The sequence below is a fragment of the Leguminivora glycinivorella genome, chromosome 2, assembly GCF_023078275.1.
Source record: "Leguminivora glycinivorella isolate SPB_JAAS2020 chromosome 2, LegGlyc_1.1, whole genome shotgun sequence".
NCBI lineage: Eukaryota > Metazoa > Arthropoda > Insecta > Lepidoptera > Tortricidae > Leguminivora > Leguminivora glycinivorella.
In genome coordinates, this window is record NC_062972.1 from 15,071,876 (window position 1) to 15,092,478 (window position 20,603).

Genomic DNA, 20,603 nt, shown 5'->3' on the forward strand with positions numbered 1-20,603 from the left:
TGGAACTGTGTACGAAATATCATTTGATATTTACTAGTTGCTTTTCGGTGAAGGAAAACATCGTGAGGAAACCGGACTATATTCAAGTGGCCAGTATTGATAACAATCTGTATTATTACCTCTTTAATCCATAAGAACCTGGCTATTTGCAAACGGGACGTTTTGCGAAAGGGGCATTAGGCAGCCGTGACTTTCAGCGATAGGGGTATTTTCAGAAGGGACATTTCGCGAAGGGTATAGGTCATTTTGATAACGGGACGTAATGCGAATGGGGTTTTTTGCATAAGGGACAATTAGCAGAGAAGACGTTTTGCGTATGGGACGTTATTATAGCGGAGGGACGTTTTGCGAGTGGGACATTATACGCCTAAACCTTACAGTTCAGTAAATACATTGCTACCAACTTAACAAACCAATCACTTCATCGTAGAAAATTAAAATATTGTAAGAAATAGGTACATTGTTGCCAACCTTAGAATGTCAGATAAAGCCTGGCATTCGCAGAGTCGAGACTCGTTCGATTTCTGCTGCGATCATTGGTGACGCGTCGAATCCAGTCGAATCGCATTCAAATGTATGAGAACTCGATTCAACTCGGCTCGATTCGTCTTAGTGGCCAGGCTTCAAAGAACCATACCATAGCAGAGAAAAGAGACTACATTTACACTTTATTTATCTATGACCATAGACAGTTTTATTTTCATGTTTGCACTCAAACTGCATATTCGAAATGGTAGGTGGTCCACTAGATAACTAAGATGACTGAAAGTAGGTATTTGTTGAATTTATAAGTGGTTTACTGACGATTCGCCAAAAAACGTTTCCCAAAGTTTCACATCCCAAACTATTATTCCCAAATTATCATTTCCCAAATAAACGTTTGGCAAAACAACTTATCGCAAATTGACATTTAGCAAAACTTTTTTTGGCAAGTATTTGTTTTCCAAAATATTTACTTGGTCAAATTTCATTTTACCAAATATTATTTAGTCAAAGGTATTGTTAGGCAAAATTTCCATTTCCCAATATATACATATTGTAATTAAATGGCGCACTAGAACTTTGTTTGTTGATTTTATACTTTGTGTCCGTGATTATGATTTGTGTGAAATAATGTGTCGTACTTTTTTTCCTCCTGCTGCAAATGTCAAGGATGACATTTTCAATTACATGTCCGGATACATTTTATTAAAAAGAAACCTTATGTTTTCAAAACCATTATGTTCTATTAATTTTTAATTACTTTAAAAGCCATTTCGGTTTGCTCACTGTCAACCTAACACGCTCCTCCTCGCTTCGCTCGTCGTCGCACCTAAACTGACCCTGTCGCACACGAGTTTTCTGTTACAATACTAATAAAATTATTACATTACATTTATGCCTTGTAATATTTATTGTCAAACGTGGTTTTGCATGGTGTAATTTGTAGAAACATTTTTTGACAAAAAAATAGTTGACAAAATAATTTTGTCCAGTAATTAATTTGACAAAAATAAAGTTGAGCATACTTTTCTTGTCCAACTGAAGCCTTGGGAATAAAACTGAAATTATCATTTGACAATTTTAAGTTAAATTTGGCAAAAACATCTTCGGTAAATTAAATTAATACCGTAGAAATGGAAATGCAAATGCCTAAATATTTTCGAAATTTGCGATGTGAAATTTTGACCAAACATGTTTTTGGGATAAAAGTTTTGCCATTAAAAACGTTTGCGAAATAAAGTTTTGTCTAAATAAAATTTGACTAAGTAAAATTGTGCCAAATGATAATTTGACCAAACACATTCATTGCGAAACATACCATTGCCAAACAATACTTTGGGAAATGAAACTATTGCGATATGATTATTGGGAAATGAAATTTGACGAAACGTTTTTTGGCGAAACGGCAGGACACCTTTATAAGTTTCTTTCAAAGTAAGTGCTTGTGCTTGGTCGTAGAAAAAGTATTGTATGCAACGGTGTTTAACTGAGTCAAAAAATGCTCGTGGCGTCTTCATTAACAATTTTCGGCTTCGCCTCAAATTTGTTACCCACGAGCACTTTCTATCTCACTCGCCATATTTTTGACTTTCATCTAACAAAATAAGATTAATTGTATCGTTTGAAAACCACCAGTTGCATAATAGTATATTATATAACGGTAACGTTATGAAGGCTATAAAAGTTGAGTACCGCGGTTAGGCCACGAAGGCTTGCCGAGTGGCCTAAGTAAGGTACGAGACTTTATAGCCTTCATAATGTTACGATTGTATACTATACTTTTTCTACGACAGCCACATACATACCTATTCGAGAATAATAAAATGGGTTAGTTACTTTTACTTCATGTAATGAATGGGAATATTTGTGTGGATCGTCGTAGCATTGAGTATTCTGTCCACAATGTTGATGGCGAGAACTTGTTGCACAATTCTTCAAAATATGCCAACAACGCCGTTTCAGAGAAAGTTGAAACATTTTTTTGCAATTTCCATGTCAAAACAATCATAACATTTTTAGTACGCTTTATCTGACTTTTCATGTAACAAATTGTCAGTCACTTTGAGCGCCCATAGCCTTGATTTCTTCGGAAGTGAATTTTTCACCAGAATCACTCATAATTACTTATGTTTTTGCACAATAACGTCGAATTAAAACAAACTACACACCACCGAAATAGTTCAAATAGTTTCGTGATAAGTTTACAAATGTCAAACATACCATAGACAAGAGAAATAGAAAATAAGCCGGTTTTCAATTACGAAAAATGTGGTTGCGTTCAAGAATATTTAAATGTCGAATGTAAAATTATTGGATAAACTTATGATTTTTACCTTTGTTTTGCAATATCTAATATGTAAAACGCATTTAAGTTTATTTTTTCATCTTGATTTAAATTATGAACCTAAATATTATATTATTTATTAAAAGTTACTTATTACTGTAAATGAAAACATACCTGATAAATGGAAGTTGTGCTTTTAAAAAAAAATTAACAGAACTCCTATATTCATATGATTACTGCTAGCAGTAATCCTATGAACCTATAGACAAATAGACTTTCTCATCGTTACTCAAATGAACTTAATTTGGATACCGCTGACAATAATCTAATTGACAGATTTAAGTGCTGGAGTAGAAAAAATACTATTATGTAATACCCACATCAAATATAACTGCAATAATAATCCAATGGCATAGGTAGTTGCATTTAAATTATCTAATGATGCCTTCCTGTGCCTTAATATTTTACCTCAATTCTCCGAGTAAAATAATGTCATAGGACATGATATTGAATCAATAGATATTTACCTACAACTACAATAATAATCCAATGTTATAGGTACTTGCATTTAAATTATCTAATGATGCCTTCTTGTGCCTTAATATTTTACCTCAATTCTCCAATACAAGTAAAATAATGTCGATAGGACATGATATTGAATCAATAGATGTTTACCTATTGTTTACATTAATTTACCTATATCTTAATCTGCAGATGTGAAGCAGTATCAGCGAGCGACTATGTTGAGTTTTCGAACCAAATGACTGAAGACAATAGATATGGTAGATATTGTGGACAGATGAAAGAATTCCACGTAGAGTCAGAGAGGAATTTCTTCAAAGTAACGTTCCGATCGAATGACAGGCTAGACGGTGCTGGGTTTAAGGCCATCTATCAATTTTTAGAGATCACTGATGAATATCGAGCCCCAATATACGACACTGCATCGGATTCTATGCGTAAGTATTAAATCAGTAATATCATACTTGTAAAATACAAACCTGGATAAGTGAGACTTCAAGGGACGGGAAAATTAATCTCACTTAACCCTTAAGTGCATGAATTTTTCTTTTAACGAGATATTAATATATGTGATAGACAATGGTTTTCTGACTCTGGGAAAAATAATAAAAAAAATATTTAAGATCGATTTTTACACTAAATCAGTGTTAGAAAAAAAAATTATATAAATATATCGTAATTGGTAAGTTTTATTTGAAAAAAAATACTACTGTTAAAAAGGTACACTATTGAAACCTTTATGATAAAATGTTTAAACATAAACTAATTACTAACTCCGAAAAAATCAGCCTAAACTAAATGAACTAAATCACATACTAAAAATCGCCATTGTCCTGTTTTTTCACACTTGTCCGCCATTTTATCTTAATCCTTAAATACTAAATAGTAAATCATTATATTATTTAATTTATTTCATTGTATATTAAATAATAATAAATAATGAATAATAATTAAGCAATAAATGCATTGAGGTATAATGTACTAGAGAGGACACGGCGAACAAAAAGTTTGCGCCACGAACATAAGTCCAGTGGACTTATGTTGCCTCAGTCAGTCTCTGCGCGTGGCGGGAGGAGGTTGTCTCTGACTGCACACAAATAAAATGAAAAAATGCCTTCCTGTGCTATAAGATACTGTTGAAGCCATACGAGAAAATCTAATAAAAGTAACGGTGTCACATTTCATCGGTTAGTAGACAAGCTATTTTGATCTAACTTAATTTAAGTAATTATTATAATGAAGGGACGGGCTCCTTAAACGCGATGCTATGGCCGCCATTTTGACAACGGGAATCATAGATGAATCGCGCAGACATGACATGTAGGTAATAAGGTATAATAATTGTGATCATATTCTGTTTGATGTTATTCTGAGCGACAGAAACTTACAAAACTAATTTTATTCAAAGGAAATTAAAATTTATGAAAAAAACAATTACTTATTTTTATTTCACTGAGTAGAAATTAAATATAACACAATGTATAATAGTGCTAAAAATAAACTACTTAGTATTTCACACACAAAGTATAAAACAAAGGTCTACACTAAAAGTGTCGTGTCTAGGTGGTCAAATCTTACTCTATGACACGGTTCGCTTCACGCGCATGCGCCTCGCGCTGCCGCCGCTGCCGGTCGGCGCACAGAATATGTTCGAGTTGTCATTTCTAGTACGTAGTACATAGTAGTTCAATGAATAAATGTGATTTTGGATAGCTATACATATCGAGCCACGGCCCATCAAATATACGATGCATATATACATCACCAAATCACCATGCACTTAAGGGTTAATGAGGCATTCCACTAATTCAGGGTCTCAGTTAGACAAGTAAAATCTGGGCAACCGAGCTTCGCTCGGTTCTGTTTCGTATCCTTGACATGTGTCGCCATCTAGTTCAAAAATGAATAGTACCTACATCGAGCGAAAGAATTCTCAGCCTTAACAACACAACTACTCCACACGAGATGGCGCGCATTTCGCCACAAAAACTCAAATAGTGTATTTTCTATACGTTTTAGCCTTGACCTGTGTCGCCATCTAGTGTTTGCAATAAATAGTACTTACATCGACCGAAAGAATTCTGTCTTAACAGTACAACTACTGCACACGAGATGGCGCGCGAAGAAAAACGCATGAAAACTCGAAAATTTGCGTTTTCCGGGACCTAAGGATAAGTTAGACCGATTTTTCACCCCCAAAAACCCCCACATAACAAATTTCTGCGAAATCGTTAGAGCGGTTTCCGAGATCGTCAGTGTAAATAAATATATATATAAATAAATAAATAAATATACAAGAATTGCTCGTTTAAAAGTATAAGATAAATCACCTAAACATGAAGGACCAACAGCGTAATTTAAAGATGGGTTAATAATTAATTATTAAAAATATGGAATTTCAATAAAGTCCAGGTTACAGAGGACATACCTTGACTGTACCTCAGATACAGAGGTAAATTCTTACAGAATTGTTAACAAACAATTAAGTGAATATAATATTAAATTTTAAATATAGTCTCAGTAACAGAGGTAAATACACTTTCTGTCTCACTAATAGAGGGAGATGTGACCATGAAATCGATAAGGCTAATCTCAGTTACAGAGGTCTATTATGTCTCACTAACAGAGGTAAATCGGTGCGAAAGTGTCTCTGGTCCCAGCTAAAGAGGTTTCTCACTTATCCAGGTCCCACTTAACCAGGTTTCACTGTAATAAATACCATAAGCAAGCACATTCAATTTATTTTTGTTGTTTTCTGCCGAATCAAACGTTCGGATGTCATGAAATAGTACATTTCGATACAAGTGCGTAAAAAAGGAAATTAAAACACGACCGAAGGGAGTGTTTTAAACCGACACGAGTTACGAATTTCCTTTTCGCACGTGTATCGAACGACGTTTTTCAGTACAGATGGCCCTCCGAAGTTTCGACCTGGCATATAATGAACCACTTCTCGAACTAGTGCGTAAAAAATCTTGTCTGTACTGAAAATATTAGTTTAGCTTTATAAAGCCCAAGTTACGTCACAATCACGACACGACGCCCAAATAAAAGATACATAGTTTTAAGAACTCTAAATTTCAACTCGTAACTTAAAAGCCGATAATATTATAAAAAAATTGAAGAAAAAGAAGCCGCGGGAAGGCAGTCATTAAAAACGACAAATTATGTATGTGTAAATAAAGTTTTTTAATTTAACAAAGCATGTAAAAATATTACATGTATCGTTATATTTTCGTGAACAAATGTTCTATAGTTACTCTAGAGTTGATATCCTGGTACTATACGAGAAAAAACAGGACTTAATAATTCCCTTCGGGAAATACTATAACTAGGTAGGTACAACATTCGGAAGAATCTAAAATCTATGAGAGTTTCGGCATGTTTTTTTAGATAGATCAAAATACCTCATAATGACTTTGGGTAGAAAAAATAAAGTACACAATTCTATGATTTTGTATTTATATTGCATTCTCAATTGATTTTTTGTACCTACAATAAGAGCGCTTCTGCGGATCTGTCAAATCCAGATTACTCATTTTATTTTTTGAAACTAACAGAGCTTCTTATTACGACGACAAATATAGAGTCTCTGAGATGCCACGTACGACGTATAAAGTCTTTACTATGCAAATATAATAAAATAATTCTGGTGACTCCGTATGTTTGGTACCTTTAACTGTGACTTATATAACTTTAGACATAGTTGTTTAATTTCAATTAATGGGGACTATCGTTTTTTTGCTCACCAGTTGGCGCCACTGTTGAGTAAGGTCCAAAGATATAAAGATATAGCGGTCAAAGTTAAAGGCGACTTAGGGCCAGTTGCATCAACCACATTTTACAGACGCATCATCGTCAGTATCGTCAAGCAGCAGACGTATAGACGTTCCATCCCATACAATAAAATTTAACGAACGCGCGGTGACAGATGGTTTGACACAACCGGCCCTTAGTAGATCGGGGCTAAAACAAAGTTTTGGATCTCATTAATTAATTATAAATAATATATTGTGAACGCTTTGAAAGCGGAAAGAAGAAAAAAAAAACAAACATATGTGAGTGTGCACGGGAAAACGTCCCACTTTGTCGATTGCTATAAAGCCGCTTTGTCAGTTTATTCATAATATCTGGGCAACCGAGCTTCGCTCGGTTCTGTTTCGTATCCTTGACATGTGTCGCCATCTAGTTCAAAAATGAATAGTACCTACATCGAGCGAAAGAATTCTCAGCCTTAACAACACAACTACTCCACACGAGATGGCGCGCATTTCGCCACAAAAACTCAAATAGTGTATTTTTCTATTCGTTTTAGCCTTGACCTGTGTCGCCATCTAGTATTTGCAATAAATAGTATTGGGTTGGCACAAAAGTAATGACACACTCTACAAAACTCTATACATTTCCTTTCTTAAGTTAATTGTTTTCGATAATATTCTAGTATGTTGTAGAACATTCTAGGTACTTCTAATGTGAGGGTATATAAAGCCGCCCTCGTGATTGGTTTAGTTAGATTGAAATAAAATGGACGAGCGACAAGTTCGAACACTTTACTTATACGAGTACTTGTTAGGCCACAGTGCGCGGGCTGCGGCTGACAATATCAACACTGCACTGGGCGCTGGAAGTACAAGCCATGCCACGGTGTCCAGATGGTTTGACCGTTTTAAATCAGGAGACAGGAGCCTTGAAAATCAGTCACGCTCAAGGCGACCACCTGCATTCAATGATGACGATTTACGCCGCGAACTACAGTCGAATCCTGATGCTACTACTCTTGAATTAGCGGAAGCACTTAACTGCAGTCACCACGCTGTGGAATACCATCTGCATGAGCTTGGGTATCGAAAAGTTTTGGCTCGATGGGTACCGCACATCCTCACCGACGCCAATCGTGCAGTCCGTCACTTTTGCTGCGACCCCGACGTAAAGAGTTTTTGACTGATCTGCTTACGGGAGATGAATCATGGATTTATTATGAGAACGATACACGTCGTGCTTTTTGGCTGCCTCGAGAAGAAACGCCACCAACTCAACCGAAGCTGAGTCAAAAGAACCGCTTAAAAGTTTTGCTTTGTTGTTTCTGGGACTCGCAAAGCATGCTGTTTCATGAACTATTACACAATGAAACTGTAAACGCTAACAAATATTCAACACAGCTCACCGAACTATCTTCTGCTATCAAGAAAAAACGACGAAGACGAGCCACTGTAATTTTACTACATGATAACGCTCGACCTCATGTCGCATCTACCGTTCGCCAACAGCTGCAGAACTTGGGCTGGGAGACGATACCCCACCCACCTTATTCTCCAGACCTCGCACCATCAGACTTTCATTGGTTTAGAGCCTTGAAACGACAGTTGCGGGGTAAACAATTCAATGATTTCCATGATGTACAGGTGGAGTTGAACAACTTTTTCGAGGCACAGCTCTGGGCGTTCTGGGCGAAAGGCATCCAAACTTTGCCGGATCGTTGGCAAGAAGTCATAGATGCTAATGGTGATTACATCATTGACTAAGCTTTTTGTATTGTAATAACAATAAAAAATATAAAACGTAAACCAAGTGTCTCATTACTTTTGTGCCAACCCAATACTTACATCAACCGAAAGAATTCTGTCTTAACAGTACAACTACTGCACACGAGATGGCGCGCGAAGAAAAACGCATGAAAACTCGAAAATTCGCGTTTTCCGGGACCTAAGGATAAGTTAGACCGATTTTTCACCCCCAAAAACCCCCACATAACAAATTTCTGCGAAATCGTTAGAGCGGTTTCCGAGATCGTCAGTGTAAATAAATATATATATAAATAAATAAACAAATAAATAAATATACAAGAATTGCTCGTTTAAAAGTATAAGATAAAGATACAAGTGAACCTTAATGGTAACCGACAAAGTGGGACGTTTCACTAAACACACTCACATAATATGATAATAAGTTATTTATAATTACTAGTCTATAATATAGACTAGATAATATAATATAGCTTTCAAATCAATCAATCAATATTTATTGCACCATGGTAAATATACAAAAGATGTTACAATTAGGTAATACATGCAGTCTCTCATGGACCCTATATAAGGGTATAGCAAACATTTCCTTAAGCTAAGTTTAATTAATTATTAAATTATGTTAGTATAAAATACACTTAACAATAGGTTTTGGATATGATATAATAGGCACTGTGTTATTAAATAAAACTGTCATTCAGAAAATCTGTGACTGAATAATATGCTTTTTCTGCGAGGAGCGATTTCAACTTATTAGCATATATAGGGTCCCTTTCCTCTGCCTTTATGTAACTTGGTATGTGATTATACAATTTAACGGCTGCATATTGAGGGCTTTTCCGGTATATTTCAAGTGTTGGCGCCGGAAGATCAAGTTTGTATTTTTGTCTTTTATTCGGTAGCTTTTTGAATAGATGCATATTTTTTCTGACATACATACCTATTTCCAAAATGTAAAGACTTGGTAGAGTAAGTATGCCGTGTTTAATAAAATATGGTTTGCAGCTATCTCGATATCGTATTCCAACTAACGCCCGAATACAGTTTTTTTGCATCACAAACAAGTCGTGAACATCAGTGCTGTTACCCCACATTAAAATCCCATAACGTAACCATGAATTGGCAAAGGCATAGTAGGCACTTAGTGCTGTTTCGAAGCTAGTAGTCTTGCGGAGTGTAAAAAGTCCATAGATAAACTGAGATATTTTGGTTTTTGTACATGATATGTGAGTTTTCCAATTAAGATGGCTGTCAAGAGTAACACGATAAAAGTTTGAAATTATCGACCTCTTCAATTTCTGTGTTATTAACTGATATTTTTAATTGTAAAGGTTTTCTCTGGTGAGGATAGAATTGGATTAATTTAGTTTTGTTACAGTTTATTGCAAGATTATGGTCGCGCATCCAGTCATTTATGTTATTTAATGTGAGTTCTAGTTTTGCGTTATAGTTTTCATTGCTATTTAAATCAAAAAGGAGAGAGACGTCATCTGCAAAAAGGATACATTTATCATCAATTTCTTTTGGTAGGTCGTTTACATATAGTAAAAATAAGAGACAGCCCAAAACGCTTCCAAAGCGTTCATATTCATCGCCAAATATCCATATTTGCGATAATTTCACGAAGAAGATTACTTTTCAACAGGTAAATTAAAGAAATTATGATTTATATCACGAAGCCCGCCAAAACCAGTATTAGGTAGTAGTATTTAGTAGACTATGTAGTAGTAGATTTTTGGACCTCACGCGCCAACAGCGCTTCTAGTGGCAAATTAATACGCGATAGCCCCCATTCACTAGGAGTAGGTACATGAACACACGATCCTAACTTATTTTTGATTAATGTACCTCAACATTATTGTTACAGGTGTTTCGTGTCATCTTCTGCTGCTGATAGCCGCTGCAATATCACATCTCCGCCACCATAATATATATCATTAAAAAAAGTGATATTAGATTAATTCTTCCTAGTCTGTAATCCTGTATATTTTGTATGATAGTATGTGCCATACAAATGTAAATTACCGTAGAAGGGCAATATTTTCTATTCCATTCTATTTTAAGTTCATATATCCTGTCCTAATGAAGCAATAAGAATACATCTACACCGTCAAATATTCACAATGGCACGTCATAACACGAATAAATACATTAAAAAAATTAAATAATGTTTTATTATACCTGGGTTGGTTTAGGCGTCATCCGAATTTCATAATGTTTATGTTATGGTGCTCCCACACTGGCTGTTATAAACGTTATATAACATTGTGTGACAGGGACAGCGTAATATCAAGGACACCGAGCTGTCCCTGTCACACAAAGTTTTATAACGTTTATAACAGCCAGTGTGGGAGAACCATTAAGGTACAAAGTGGAGTTTGGTAACAGTTTCCTCTAAAACAAGGATGCAGAAAGTTTACACATTTAGGTACATAAAATAAGCACTTCTAAACGAAGCTTAGAAGAAGAAGTGAACACCCTGCATATAAGTTTTCTTGCAAATATTTTAGCTAGTAATACTATTACAGGGCTAAGTACTTTTAGAATCCTTCAGACGTTCAAAATAACGCCTGCACTCAACTCAACGCAATGTACCTCCAACTGAACCCTTCTGGTGTTTCGGGTGTCCATAGGCGGCAGTGATTTCCTACCATCATGTGACTCGTCTGGCCTTTTGCCTCCTACATCTTTATTATGTTATCGCATTATTAAAAACTTATGGTCTTAAAACACCTCTGTAATATCAAATCTGTAATATTGATGGCAGGCAGTCCCTTAAAGCTAGGAACATACTACGCGGACGTCCGTCGTAAATCGACCGCGGACGGGAATCTGGACAATGAAATTACACATAACCGTGCAAACTATCGGTCGACGGACGTGGACGTGGAAGGCCACGTCCACGTCCGGACGTCCATGCGCTCAAGGGAGCGCATGGACGTCCGATCGAAATCTGGCTCGCTGGATGTTTAGTTCCGTGCACACTGATCGGTCGCGGTCGCGGTCGATTTACAACGGACGTCCGCGTAGTATGTTCCTAGCTAACACTCAACAATGGCATCAATGACAGCATGTACCTAGTGTATCTATATCTATACCTATAAAATATGTGAGAAAATGTGAGGAGTCTAGGGCCAGTGCAAGTGCACTGGCAAGTGGCAACCTGGCAACCGAGCTAAGGAACTCTCAGCTTAATAAGTGTCAATACCAATTTAATTCGTCATTATAATATTTATTAATCTCAACTGCAAACCAGCGCGGAGTCCAGCTCTGCAATGTGTCATATTTAGGTGCAAGAAATTATTCATGTATACAGGATTCCCCGTATTCTAGGATCTCGTTTTTATTATACCTTTGCAACGCCATTATTTATCGAAATATCGAATACATTAAATAAAACATGCAGAGTATCTATTATAATTACGATTATTTTGGAGTAATGCTATTACTTTTGTCCCTGTTCATTTTTAAACCTCGACAAATAAACGACGGGGTACTTTTAGAAAATAGATTAAATTTATAGTCAAGAATACTTGATTAAAACTACAAAATATGTATCCACAGATATTAAACAAATATCACATCGTTAGTTTATCGATATTCGATACATCTGTGACTTATCGACATGGTCGCAGCAATTGGCCATGAGTGGTTTTTTTTAACCCTCGACGCAAAAACGAAGGGGTGTTATAAGTTTGACGTGTCTGTCTGTCTGTCTGTCTGTCTGTCCGTCTGTCTGTCTGTCTGTCTGTCTGTCTGTCTGTTTGTCTGTCTGTGTGTGTGTCTGTCTGTGGCATCGTAGCTCCCGAACGGATGATCCGATTTTGATTTAGTTTTTTTGTCTGAAAGTTGAGTTAGTCGGGAGTGTTCTTAGCCATGTTTCATGAAAATCGGTCCACTATGTCACGGTCGGGGGTTTTTTAAAAATTTTAATTTTGTGGTTAGGTTACCGATACCGTACCTACAGTATATAGGTATACCTTTATCCTCGTATCCTCCATACTTGTGCCGTATACTATACGTCAAGCGTTGGCAGTTGAATTTATGGACTCTTTCAGCTGAATAACTTATTCAGGAAATAATTAAAATAGTTTTTTGGGGTATTTAGACTTCACAGGTTGCTTACCTGTGAAGTCTAAATACCCCAAAATTTGCCAAAGGCCGAACAACGTGAGAGCATAATTCAACTTATTTAATTCCAAGCTTTGCTCTTCTACAGTTTTGCAATCAGAGTCGAACTTCTCGACTTTTCGGCCATTGCTGCAATTTGCTTTTTCTCACCCATGGCTTGACTTGGCCCTGAACTGAAGCTCAAATTCGACCGTTATCAGTTTATCAGTTCTTGGTCTTTGGCCTCTTTTGCTTCATCACAGTCATTTGTTAGGGTTCCGTACCTCAAAGAGGAAAAACGGAACCCTTATAGGATCACTCGCGTGTCTGTCTGTCCCTCTGTCACAGCCGATTTCTCCGAAACTACTGGACCGATTTACTTGAAATTTGGCACACGTATGTAAACCTGTGGCCCAAAGACGGACATGTAATTTAATTAAATGAAATTTAATCACAGGGGTCACTTTTGGGGGGTAAAATTAAAAATTAAAAATCAAAGTTATTAAAACTATATTGTGTTACATATCAAATGAAAGAGCATTTTATCAGCATCTGAAATATATTTTTTTATATTTTTTGTTTTGGTAATTTAGAAGTAATTTAAGAAAATAAGCAAAAAATGACCATTCCCCCCCTTATCTCCGAAACTACTTAGCGTAAAATTTTCAAAAAAATACACGAGATAGCCCTCTCCATGTAGATTACAGGAAAACCTATTAGAAATCTACAGTCAAGCGTAAGTCGGACTTAAGAGAAAAAAACTCAGATTACGAATTTCACTCACTGCCGCTGCAAGTAGTTACTAAACGTCTTAAAATTGTGTAATCGAGTTGGACAGGTATAAAGAAATTCATTTCTGTCTTTTTCTTTTTAGAACTTGTTCAATTTTTTTTTCATTTGTACAAAATGACTTAAGTTCCTACTAAAAAGGAGGCGCTTAAGACCGTTTATAAATTGACTGAGCAAAATTTTATTCAAATCGGTCCAAACAAAGGTGTCTGTTGACGAAAACATAGAATTTGTGCCACCGAAAGCCCAAATCTGAAGTCCATTTTGCTCTATCTCTTATCGTTTCCGAGATATATGTATACGTAAAGTCTTGAAAGTTCGAAACGTTAACTTTGCCATCATAGTCGTTCAGGCGCTCATGAGTTCTTTGTATGGAAAAGTCGAAAACCGACTCGCACTTGACCAATGTTCATAGAACGTTGTGGTTTTTTTTTATTAGCAAAAATGACTTAAGCGCCTTCAGAAGTGTAGGTGCTTAAGCGGTCTTAAGTTAAAGTTAACTTTGTAAGTTAAAGTTAGCTGTGATGGCTCAACGAAGAAAGAAGATTTCAGTATCCTACTTATCAGGGCGAGCGGTAGCGAAGCCCTCCTATAGTCGACAAAGTTCCGAACCTTGTGGTACATTTTTTGAAAAAACTATCACGCCTATGAAGTTGTGCTTAAACATAGTAATTTAATTATTTTATTGTCATTTAAAAAAAAATCAAATCTCAGTTTTGTGTTCAATATTGTACTACTAACGCCATCTGTTAGGACTCTAAGGAGTAAGAAAACATCGTTTACTATTTTGTATAACTAACGCCATCTGTTAGAAAACTAAAGAGGTAACGTTGTATTTTTGACGTCTGTCAACTATGACGATCAATCGAAACTTGGCACTGGAAATGGCGCGTAATTCAATTTTTCTATGGGAATCAAAACTTAGCCCCTACATTTTTAATATTATGTTATGGCTCGTCAAAGTTTAGGAAGCCAGCCAGAAGCCAAGGCAAGAAAGGGAGGGAGAGAGAGGTTATCAACACGGTGTTTTCAGTCAAAAGAAAAAGTAAATTTTATTTATTTATTTATTGTTGAGAAACCCAATGTACTTAGGATATGTTTAGGAAACTCAACGATAGAGTTGTTCGCTGTCGTTCGCTAGATGTCACTGTTACCCCCGCAAACTGGGCAATGACTTGTTTTCGTAAAATGTATAAGTATTTTTTGATGTCCACATTTTTCGTTAGATGTCGCTGTACCACCTGCAAACTAGCGAACGGCATTCTATGGTTCAATAACATATATTTAAATTGTATTAATTTCATCTTTTTTAGGGTTCTGTAGTCAACTAGGAACCCTTATAGTTTCGCCATGTCTGTCTGTCTGTCTGTCCGTCCGTCCGTCCGTCCGTCCGTCCGTCCGCGGATAATCTCAGTAACCGTTAGCACTAGAATGCTGAAATTTGGTACCAATATGTATATCAATCACGCCAACAAAGTGCAAAAATAAAAAATGAAAAAAATGTTTTATTAGGGTACCCCCCTTACATGTAAAGTGGGGGCTGATATTTTTTTTTTTCATTCCAACCCCAACATGTGATATATTGTTGGATAGGTATTTAAAAATGAATAAGGGTTTATTAAGATCGTTTTTTGATAATATTAATATTTTCGGAAATAATCGCTCCTAAAGGTAAAAAAGTGCGTCCCCTCCCTCTAACTTTTGAACCATATGTTTAAAAAATATGAAAAAAATCACAAAAGTAGAACTTCATAAAGACTTTCTAGGAAAATTGTTTTGAACTTGATAGGTTCAGTAATTTTTGAGAAATATACGAAAAACTACGGAACCCTACACTGAGCGTGGCCCGACACGCTCTTGGCCGGTTTTTATTATCCTAGTGAGCTCCTCGAAAGTTTTAGCCTCGCTTACGTTTGGCCTATGAAAGACAGGGACTTATTTTAGAACCCCCCCCCCCCCCTCCCCTCCCTCCATAAATAATAGGAGATCATTAAATTTGTTCTGCTCTGTACATCTTCTACTCTTTACCCGTACGTATACCCAAGGGGCTAGCCCAAGATCTTGGGCCAATGTCTTGTGTACCTGTACTGCGGCCTTTACCGATCAAGAGCCATAATATCATAAAACTTCTCCTATTCCATTGACCAATGACTAAAAGCATGATTGTCAATTTTAAAGTCATTTTGCAATTATGTACCTACTTAACGTATTTAGTATAATTTATGTGGGTATCTATATAAATTAATGAATAAACATTGTTCACGAAATAATTAAAGTAAGAGGCTAAGGAATCAGAAAATTTTAATGGTTGTATGGTTATTTGATCTAAGATTTCTAATTAACAGCAGAACAGAGCTTTGTTAACGCATAATTAGTTAATTACGTCGACATTTTCTTCCTGACTGCACCCGGTTAAACTTTGCCGCGTTGTACGCGTTGCATAATCCTAGAAATGAATGTTGTGTTGTAGCTCGCTTCATTACTTTGCAGTGCCGTTTGAGTTGTACGCCCTCGCGTCGACAGGTGTGGTGTCGCTACTATCGCATCTCCGTTCGCTCGCCCCACTCTGTCGTACGTCAGTTTGAGTTCGTACACCGCTGTGTAGTGCCGTTAGTTGTTTTATCTGTGAACGCGCGAAACTTTTTTTATCGAAACTGTTTGGAACGTTGTTGTAAATGAACAGCAAGTTTTTCGAGTGCGTTTGAAGTGCAGGAACGACTGTTGAACACAGTTTTGTGATCATTGTGTTGTACCGTGAGTGTGGTTGTAGTCACAGGTGTCACATTCCGAGGGGGACGCCGCAGCCTCCGCTCGAACCCGGTACCGCAGGTGGACCGCTACGCGAGGAAACCCATTAAACTGTTAAGGTAAAGTTTACATTTACTTTTATTTACGTAGCTGCTGTTCGTGGCAGGCACGACTTATTAGAATCCCATTATAGTTGCTCTGAATTGAGTAGGCTTTACTTAAGTTTACCTTTGTAGAACGGTGGTTCTTAATGCTACAAGCCCTGCACCGGAATCCAACGAGTGGGAGTAGGTTGTAGGACAAGATGTTTGTTCCCCGAAGAGAAGTGACCATTCAACGTGTAAACTTATGACCACCCATTTTCAATAATTACCTAGCGTCCGGAAACCAAGATTGCTACCTTACCACTACTTATCAATTACTAAAGTTAGACGGGGAGGGTCTTTCATACAATTTGCATCCAAATATTTCTTACCTACTTCAGTGTAGGTAGGTAGTTTAGTAGGTTTATATTACATGTATGTATTACACATATGTTTTGGACTTGTATTAATATAGCCCTTCCCACAGTGTTTGATGATAGTACAGAGCGGGAATGTGTTATAACAAATGTCTAATTTATTTTCCATAAAATGCTGACAACTTCCATACTCTGCTGTCAAATACGGGGCAGGGTTAAAGATTAGACCAACTCTAGAAGGCTACAATAGGGAACTTGACTGTAGTTAAAATAAAATAAACTTTTTAACAAAAAATAAAACCGCCTTCAAAAATAAGCGCGTTACAAAACACGGAGAAACTAAAAAGCCAAAAATAATAAACCTTTCAATTCAGATTTCTTATCGTATTGCAATAAGCTAAACATCCAAATTATAAACAAATCAATTATTTTTGTAGTCGGTACCAGACCTGTTCGTCGCCTTGCTATTGCCTGTTTGCCCCACCCAACCATACACAAGCTGGTACCGACACCAAAAATAATTGATTTGTTTATAATTTGGATGTTTAGCTTATTGCAATACGATAAGAAATCTGAATTGAAAGGTTTATTATTTTTGGCTTTTTAGTTTCTCCGTGTTTTGTAACGCGCTTATTTTTGAAGGCGGTTTTATTTTTTGTTAAAAAGTTTATTTATTTGTTGATTTTTAGTGGTTCCTAGTGATATTATATGTATCAGTCCGAATACATGTACAGTAGTGAAAGAATTATCCTTTAACTCCTAACCATTGAGGAGTTGACCTTCCATCATCAGCTCAGTTGATTTTTAGTGGTTCCTAGTGATATTATATGTATCAGTTCGAATACATGTACAGTAGTGAAAGAATTATCCTTAAACTCCTAACCATTGAGGAGTTGACCTTCCATCATCAGCTCAGCCACATAAAATTATTACCATCGGACGTAAATACTGGTGTACCTTTGAAAAATAGACTAATAAAAACATTACATAAGCCTATAACATTTGAAGAGTTCCCTCGATTTCTCCAGGATCCCATCATCAGACCCTGACTTGGTGCCAATGGGACCATCTCGGGGTTATACCGGTTCGATCAAAAAAAAAATTTTGAAAATCGGTCCACGATTCTCGGAGATATCGAGTAACATACATACAAAAAAAAAACAAAAAAAAAAAAACATTCAGTCGAATTGAGAACCTCCTCCTTTTTTGAAGTCGGTTAAAAATATTGTATACCATGCACGAAATAAAGCATCAGATAATTATAAGAAAACATGGACAGAATTTATTTTTAAATCCAATTTCTATTTAATAAGTCAGGTAGAAATATATAAAGTAACTGAGTTGACCGTGACGTCACTCAATTCGATTTCATATAAATTCCATATTAGCAAATCGTTCAAATTCGTTTTGACAGTTCTTAAAAAGAAGCTGATTTGACTAGAAGGCAAGTAGCCTACACCAATAAAGGTAGATCCTTACTAATATTATAAATGGGATTTGTTTGTCCGTCCTTCACGGCAAAACGGAGCGACGAATTGTCGTGATTTTTTAAGTGGAGATAGTTGAAGGGATGGAGAGTGACATAGGCTACTTTTTGTCTCTTTCTAACGCGAGCGAAGCCGCGGACAAAAGCTAGTTATGAATAGATGTTGCATTATTAACTGAAATTATGGTTCTCATAAGAAATATCTGCCTCCATACTAGTGCTACTTACTTATCCCATAGTTAATACTGTGTTTGTCTTAATCAATCTAATCAAACCTATCAGGATCAGGACAATTAGGACACGATATCACAATTCGGCAAAAAATCCCACTGTTGCTTGCTACATGAAGGTTTTGACAGGTTAATTGGTATAAAGTTTAGTATTATGTCTCACGAAAAGGTGGGACATTTGAATACACAATTATTTTAACACTACAGACACATATACATAATTATGTACATAGTACATATGTACGAAGGTAGGTACCTACCTAAAATTAACGCAACTTTTTACTCACTATAGGTCATTCTATTACAAACACGGACACACATTTGTGTTTAATAGTTATTTGTTATACAAGGGGGCAAAGTTGTATTTAAACGCCGAGTGTGGAGTTGAAAAACGAGCAAGTGAAAGGATTCTATAGTTGAACCACGAGCGAAACGAGTTGTTCGAGAATAAAATCCTGAACTTGCGAGTTTTTTAACACACGAGAAGTAAAATACATTTGCACCCGAGTGTAACACAAAACTTTTCCCCTCACTGTAGCGAGGAAACTACAGCGCAAAAAATGCGTTTATCATTGCTTCCAGTGCAGCAGTGGTTCCACAGGTGGTAAATCATCTTTATTACTAGATTCACCTACTTTTATCAATTTTAAAGCAGTTAATTTGACTTTATTCGAGGTCAAATTATTTTACCCACTAGTGGATAAAATGCGTTTTTACCCGCTGGTATTAAAGGACAAAACACGTGTTTCCGTAGTGAGGGGAAAAGAACTTTAATTCCCAAAAAAAAATTTACATTTTCAGTAAATGAGAATAACGTGTAGGTATACTAATACTTATTTTTTATTATTCCACCCAAGCCAACTTCCAACGTGACCATTTTTTATCTGCACAGTTAAATGTTTGTCGGTAGAAGATAGATAGATGTGTACGTGTAGAATAGCGTTATCCTTAAAGTACCTACTTTTCCGAACCTAGTGTACCTACCTACCTATTGTAGGTATCTGCCTACTGCCTAGTAAGTTGCAATAATAACTTGGTCATTCTTCGTGAGAATCGTTGTGTCGTTTACCTACTTACCTGATTATGTTAATAAGTACTGAACACGACTGTACCTACGTGTATACTTTTATAGACAAAGGATGGGCTAACTACTTGTATCACTCATAAATAACCTACTTTTGGTAGGTAGGTGTTTAGTACGAGTGAGTTAGTGCAATTGTCATCACTTCGTGAGAAACAGGTTAGTTTCTTGGCATAATGAGGCATTGAGCAGTAATTAGAAATTATAACACTTCTATCGCTGTTCATACCTTATTTATTATTACCTCACTTTGCAATATATATGTATGCAAAAAAGGTAACACATTTCTAATAAGCGGTTTCGTGTTTATCAAGGAGTTTATTTATTTTCCTAGTGAGGACTAGCTCGGAAACACGTGTTTTAGTCCTTTAATAACAGCAGGTAAAAACGCTACCTTAAAATTGATAAAAGTAGGTGAATCTAGTAATAAAGATGATTTACCACCTGTGGAACTACTAGAAGCAGTGATAAACGCATTTTTTGCGTTGTAGTTTCCTCGCTATAGTGAGGGGAAAAGTTTTGTGTTACACTCGGGTACAAATGTATTTTACTTCTCGTGTGTTAAAAACTCGCAAGTTCAGGATTCTATTCTCGAACCACTCGCTTCGCTCGTGGTTCAAGTATAGAATCCTTTCACTGGCTCGTTTTTCAATTCCACACTCGGCGTTAAAATACAACTTTGTCCCCTTGTATAACAAAACAAATAACTATTTCCTTAATCTAGCATCATTTATCTGCTACTAGTCACAGTCAGAAAGCATGTTAGCAAATAATTGCATGAGTATGTTGCATTTAAATAGTAAATGCTACGGTCACCAGCAGCAATAAACTCTGCAAAGACCGTAAAATATGTGACATGCCCTCGGAGCTACAAATACCTAAGATCGT

The 20,603-nt window shown here is 36.3% G+C and overlaps 2 protein-coding genes across 2 annotated transcripts in view; both read left to right on the plus strand.

Moving 5' to 3' along the window:
• LOC125238021 (suppressor of lurcher protein 1-like) overlaps positions 1-10,976 on the plus strand; it is a 421,475-nt gene extending 410,499 nt beyond the window's left edge. The window contains exons 14-15 of the mRNA XM_048145304.1: positions 3,482-3,726; positions 10,679-10,976. Coding sequence (XP_048001261.1) covers positions 3,482-3,726; positions 10,679-10,752 — 319 coding nt within the window. The 3' untranslated portion in view covers positions 10,753-10,976. The remainder of the gene's footprint in view (positions 1-3,481; positions 3,727-10,678) is intronic.
• A 5,329-nt stretch (positions 10,977-16,305) lies between these two features.
• The window catches only part of LOC125235638 (cadherin-99C), a 166,856-nt gene continuing 162,558 nt past the window's right edge, over positions 16,306-20,603 (plus strand). Inside the window, 1 exon segment of the mRNA XM_048142241.1 lies at positions 16,306-16,577. The gene's annotated coding sequence lies outside the window, so the exon portion shown is untranslated.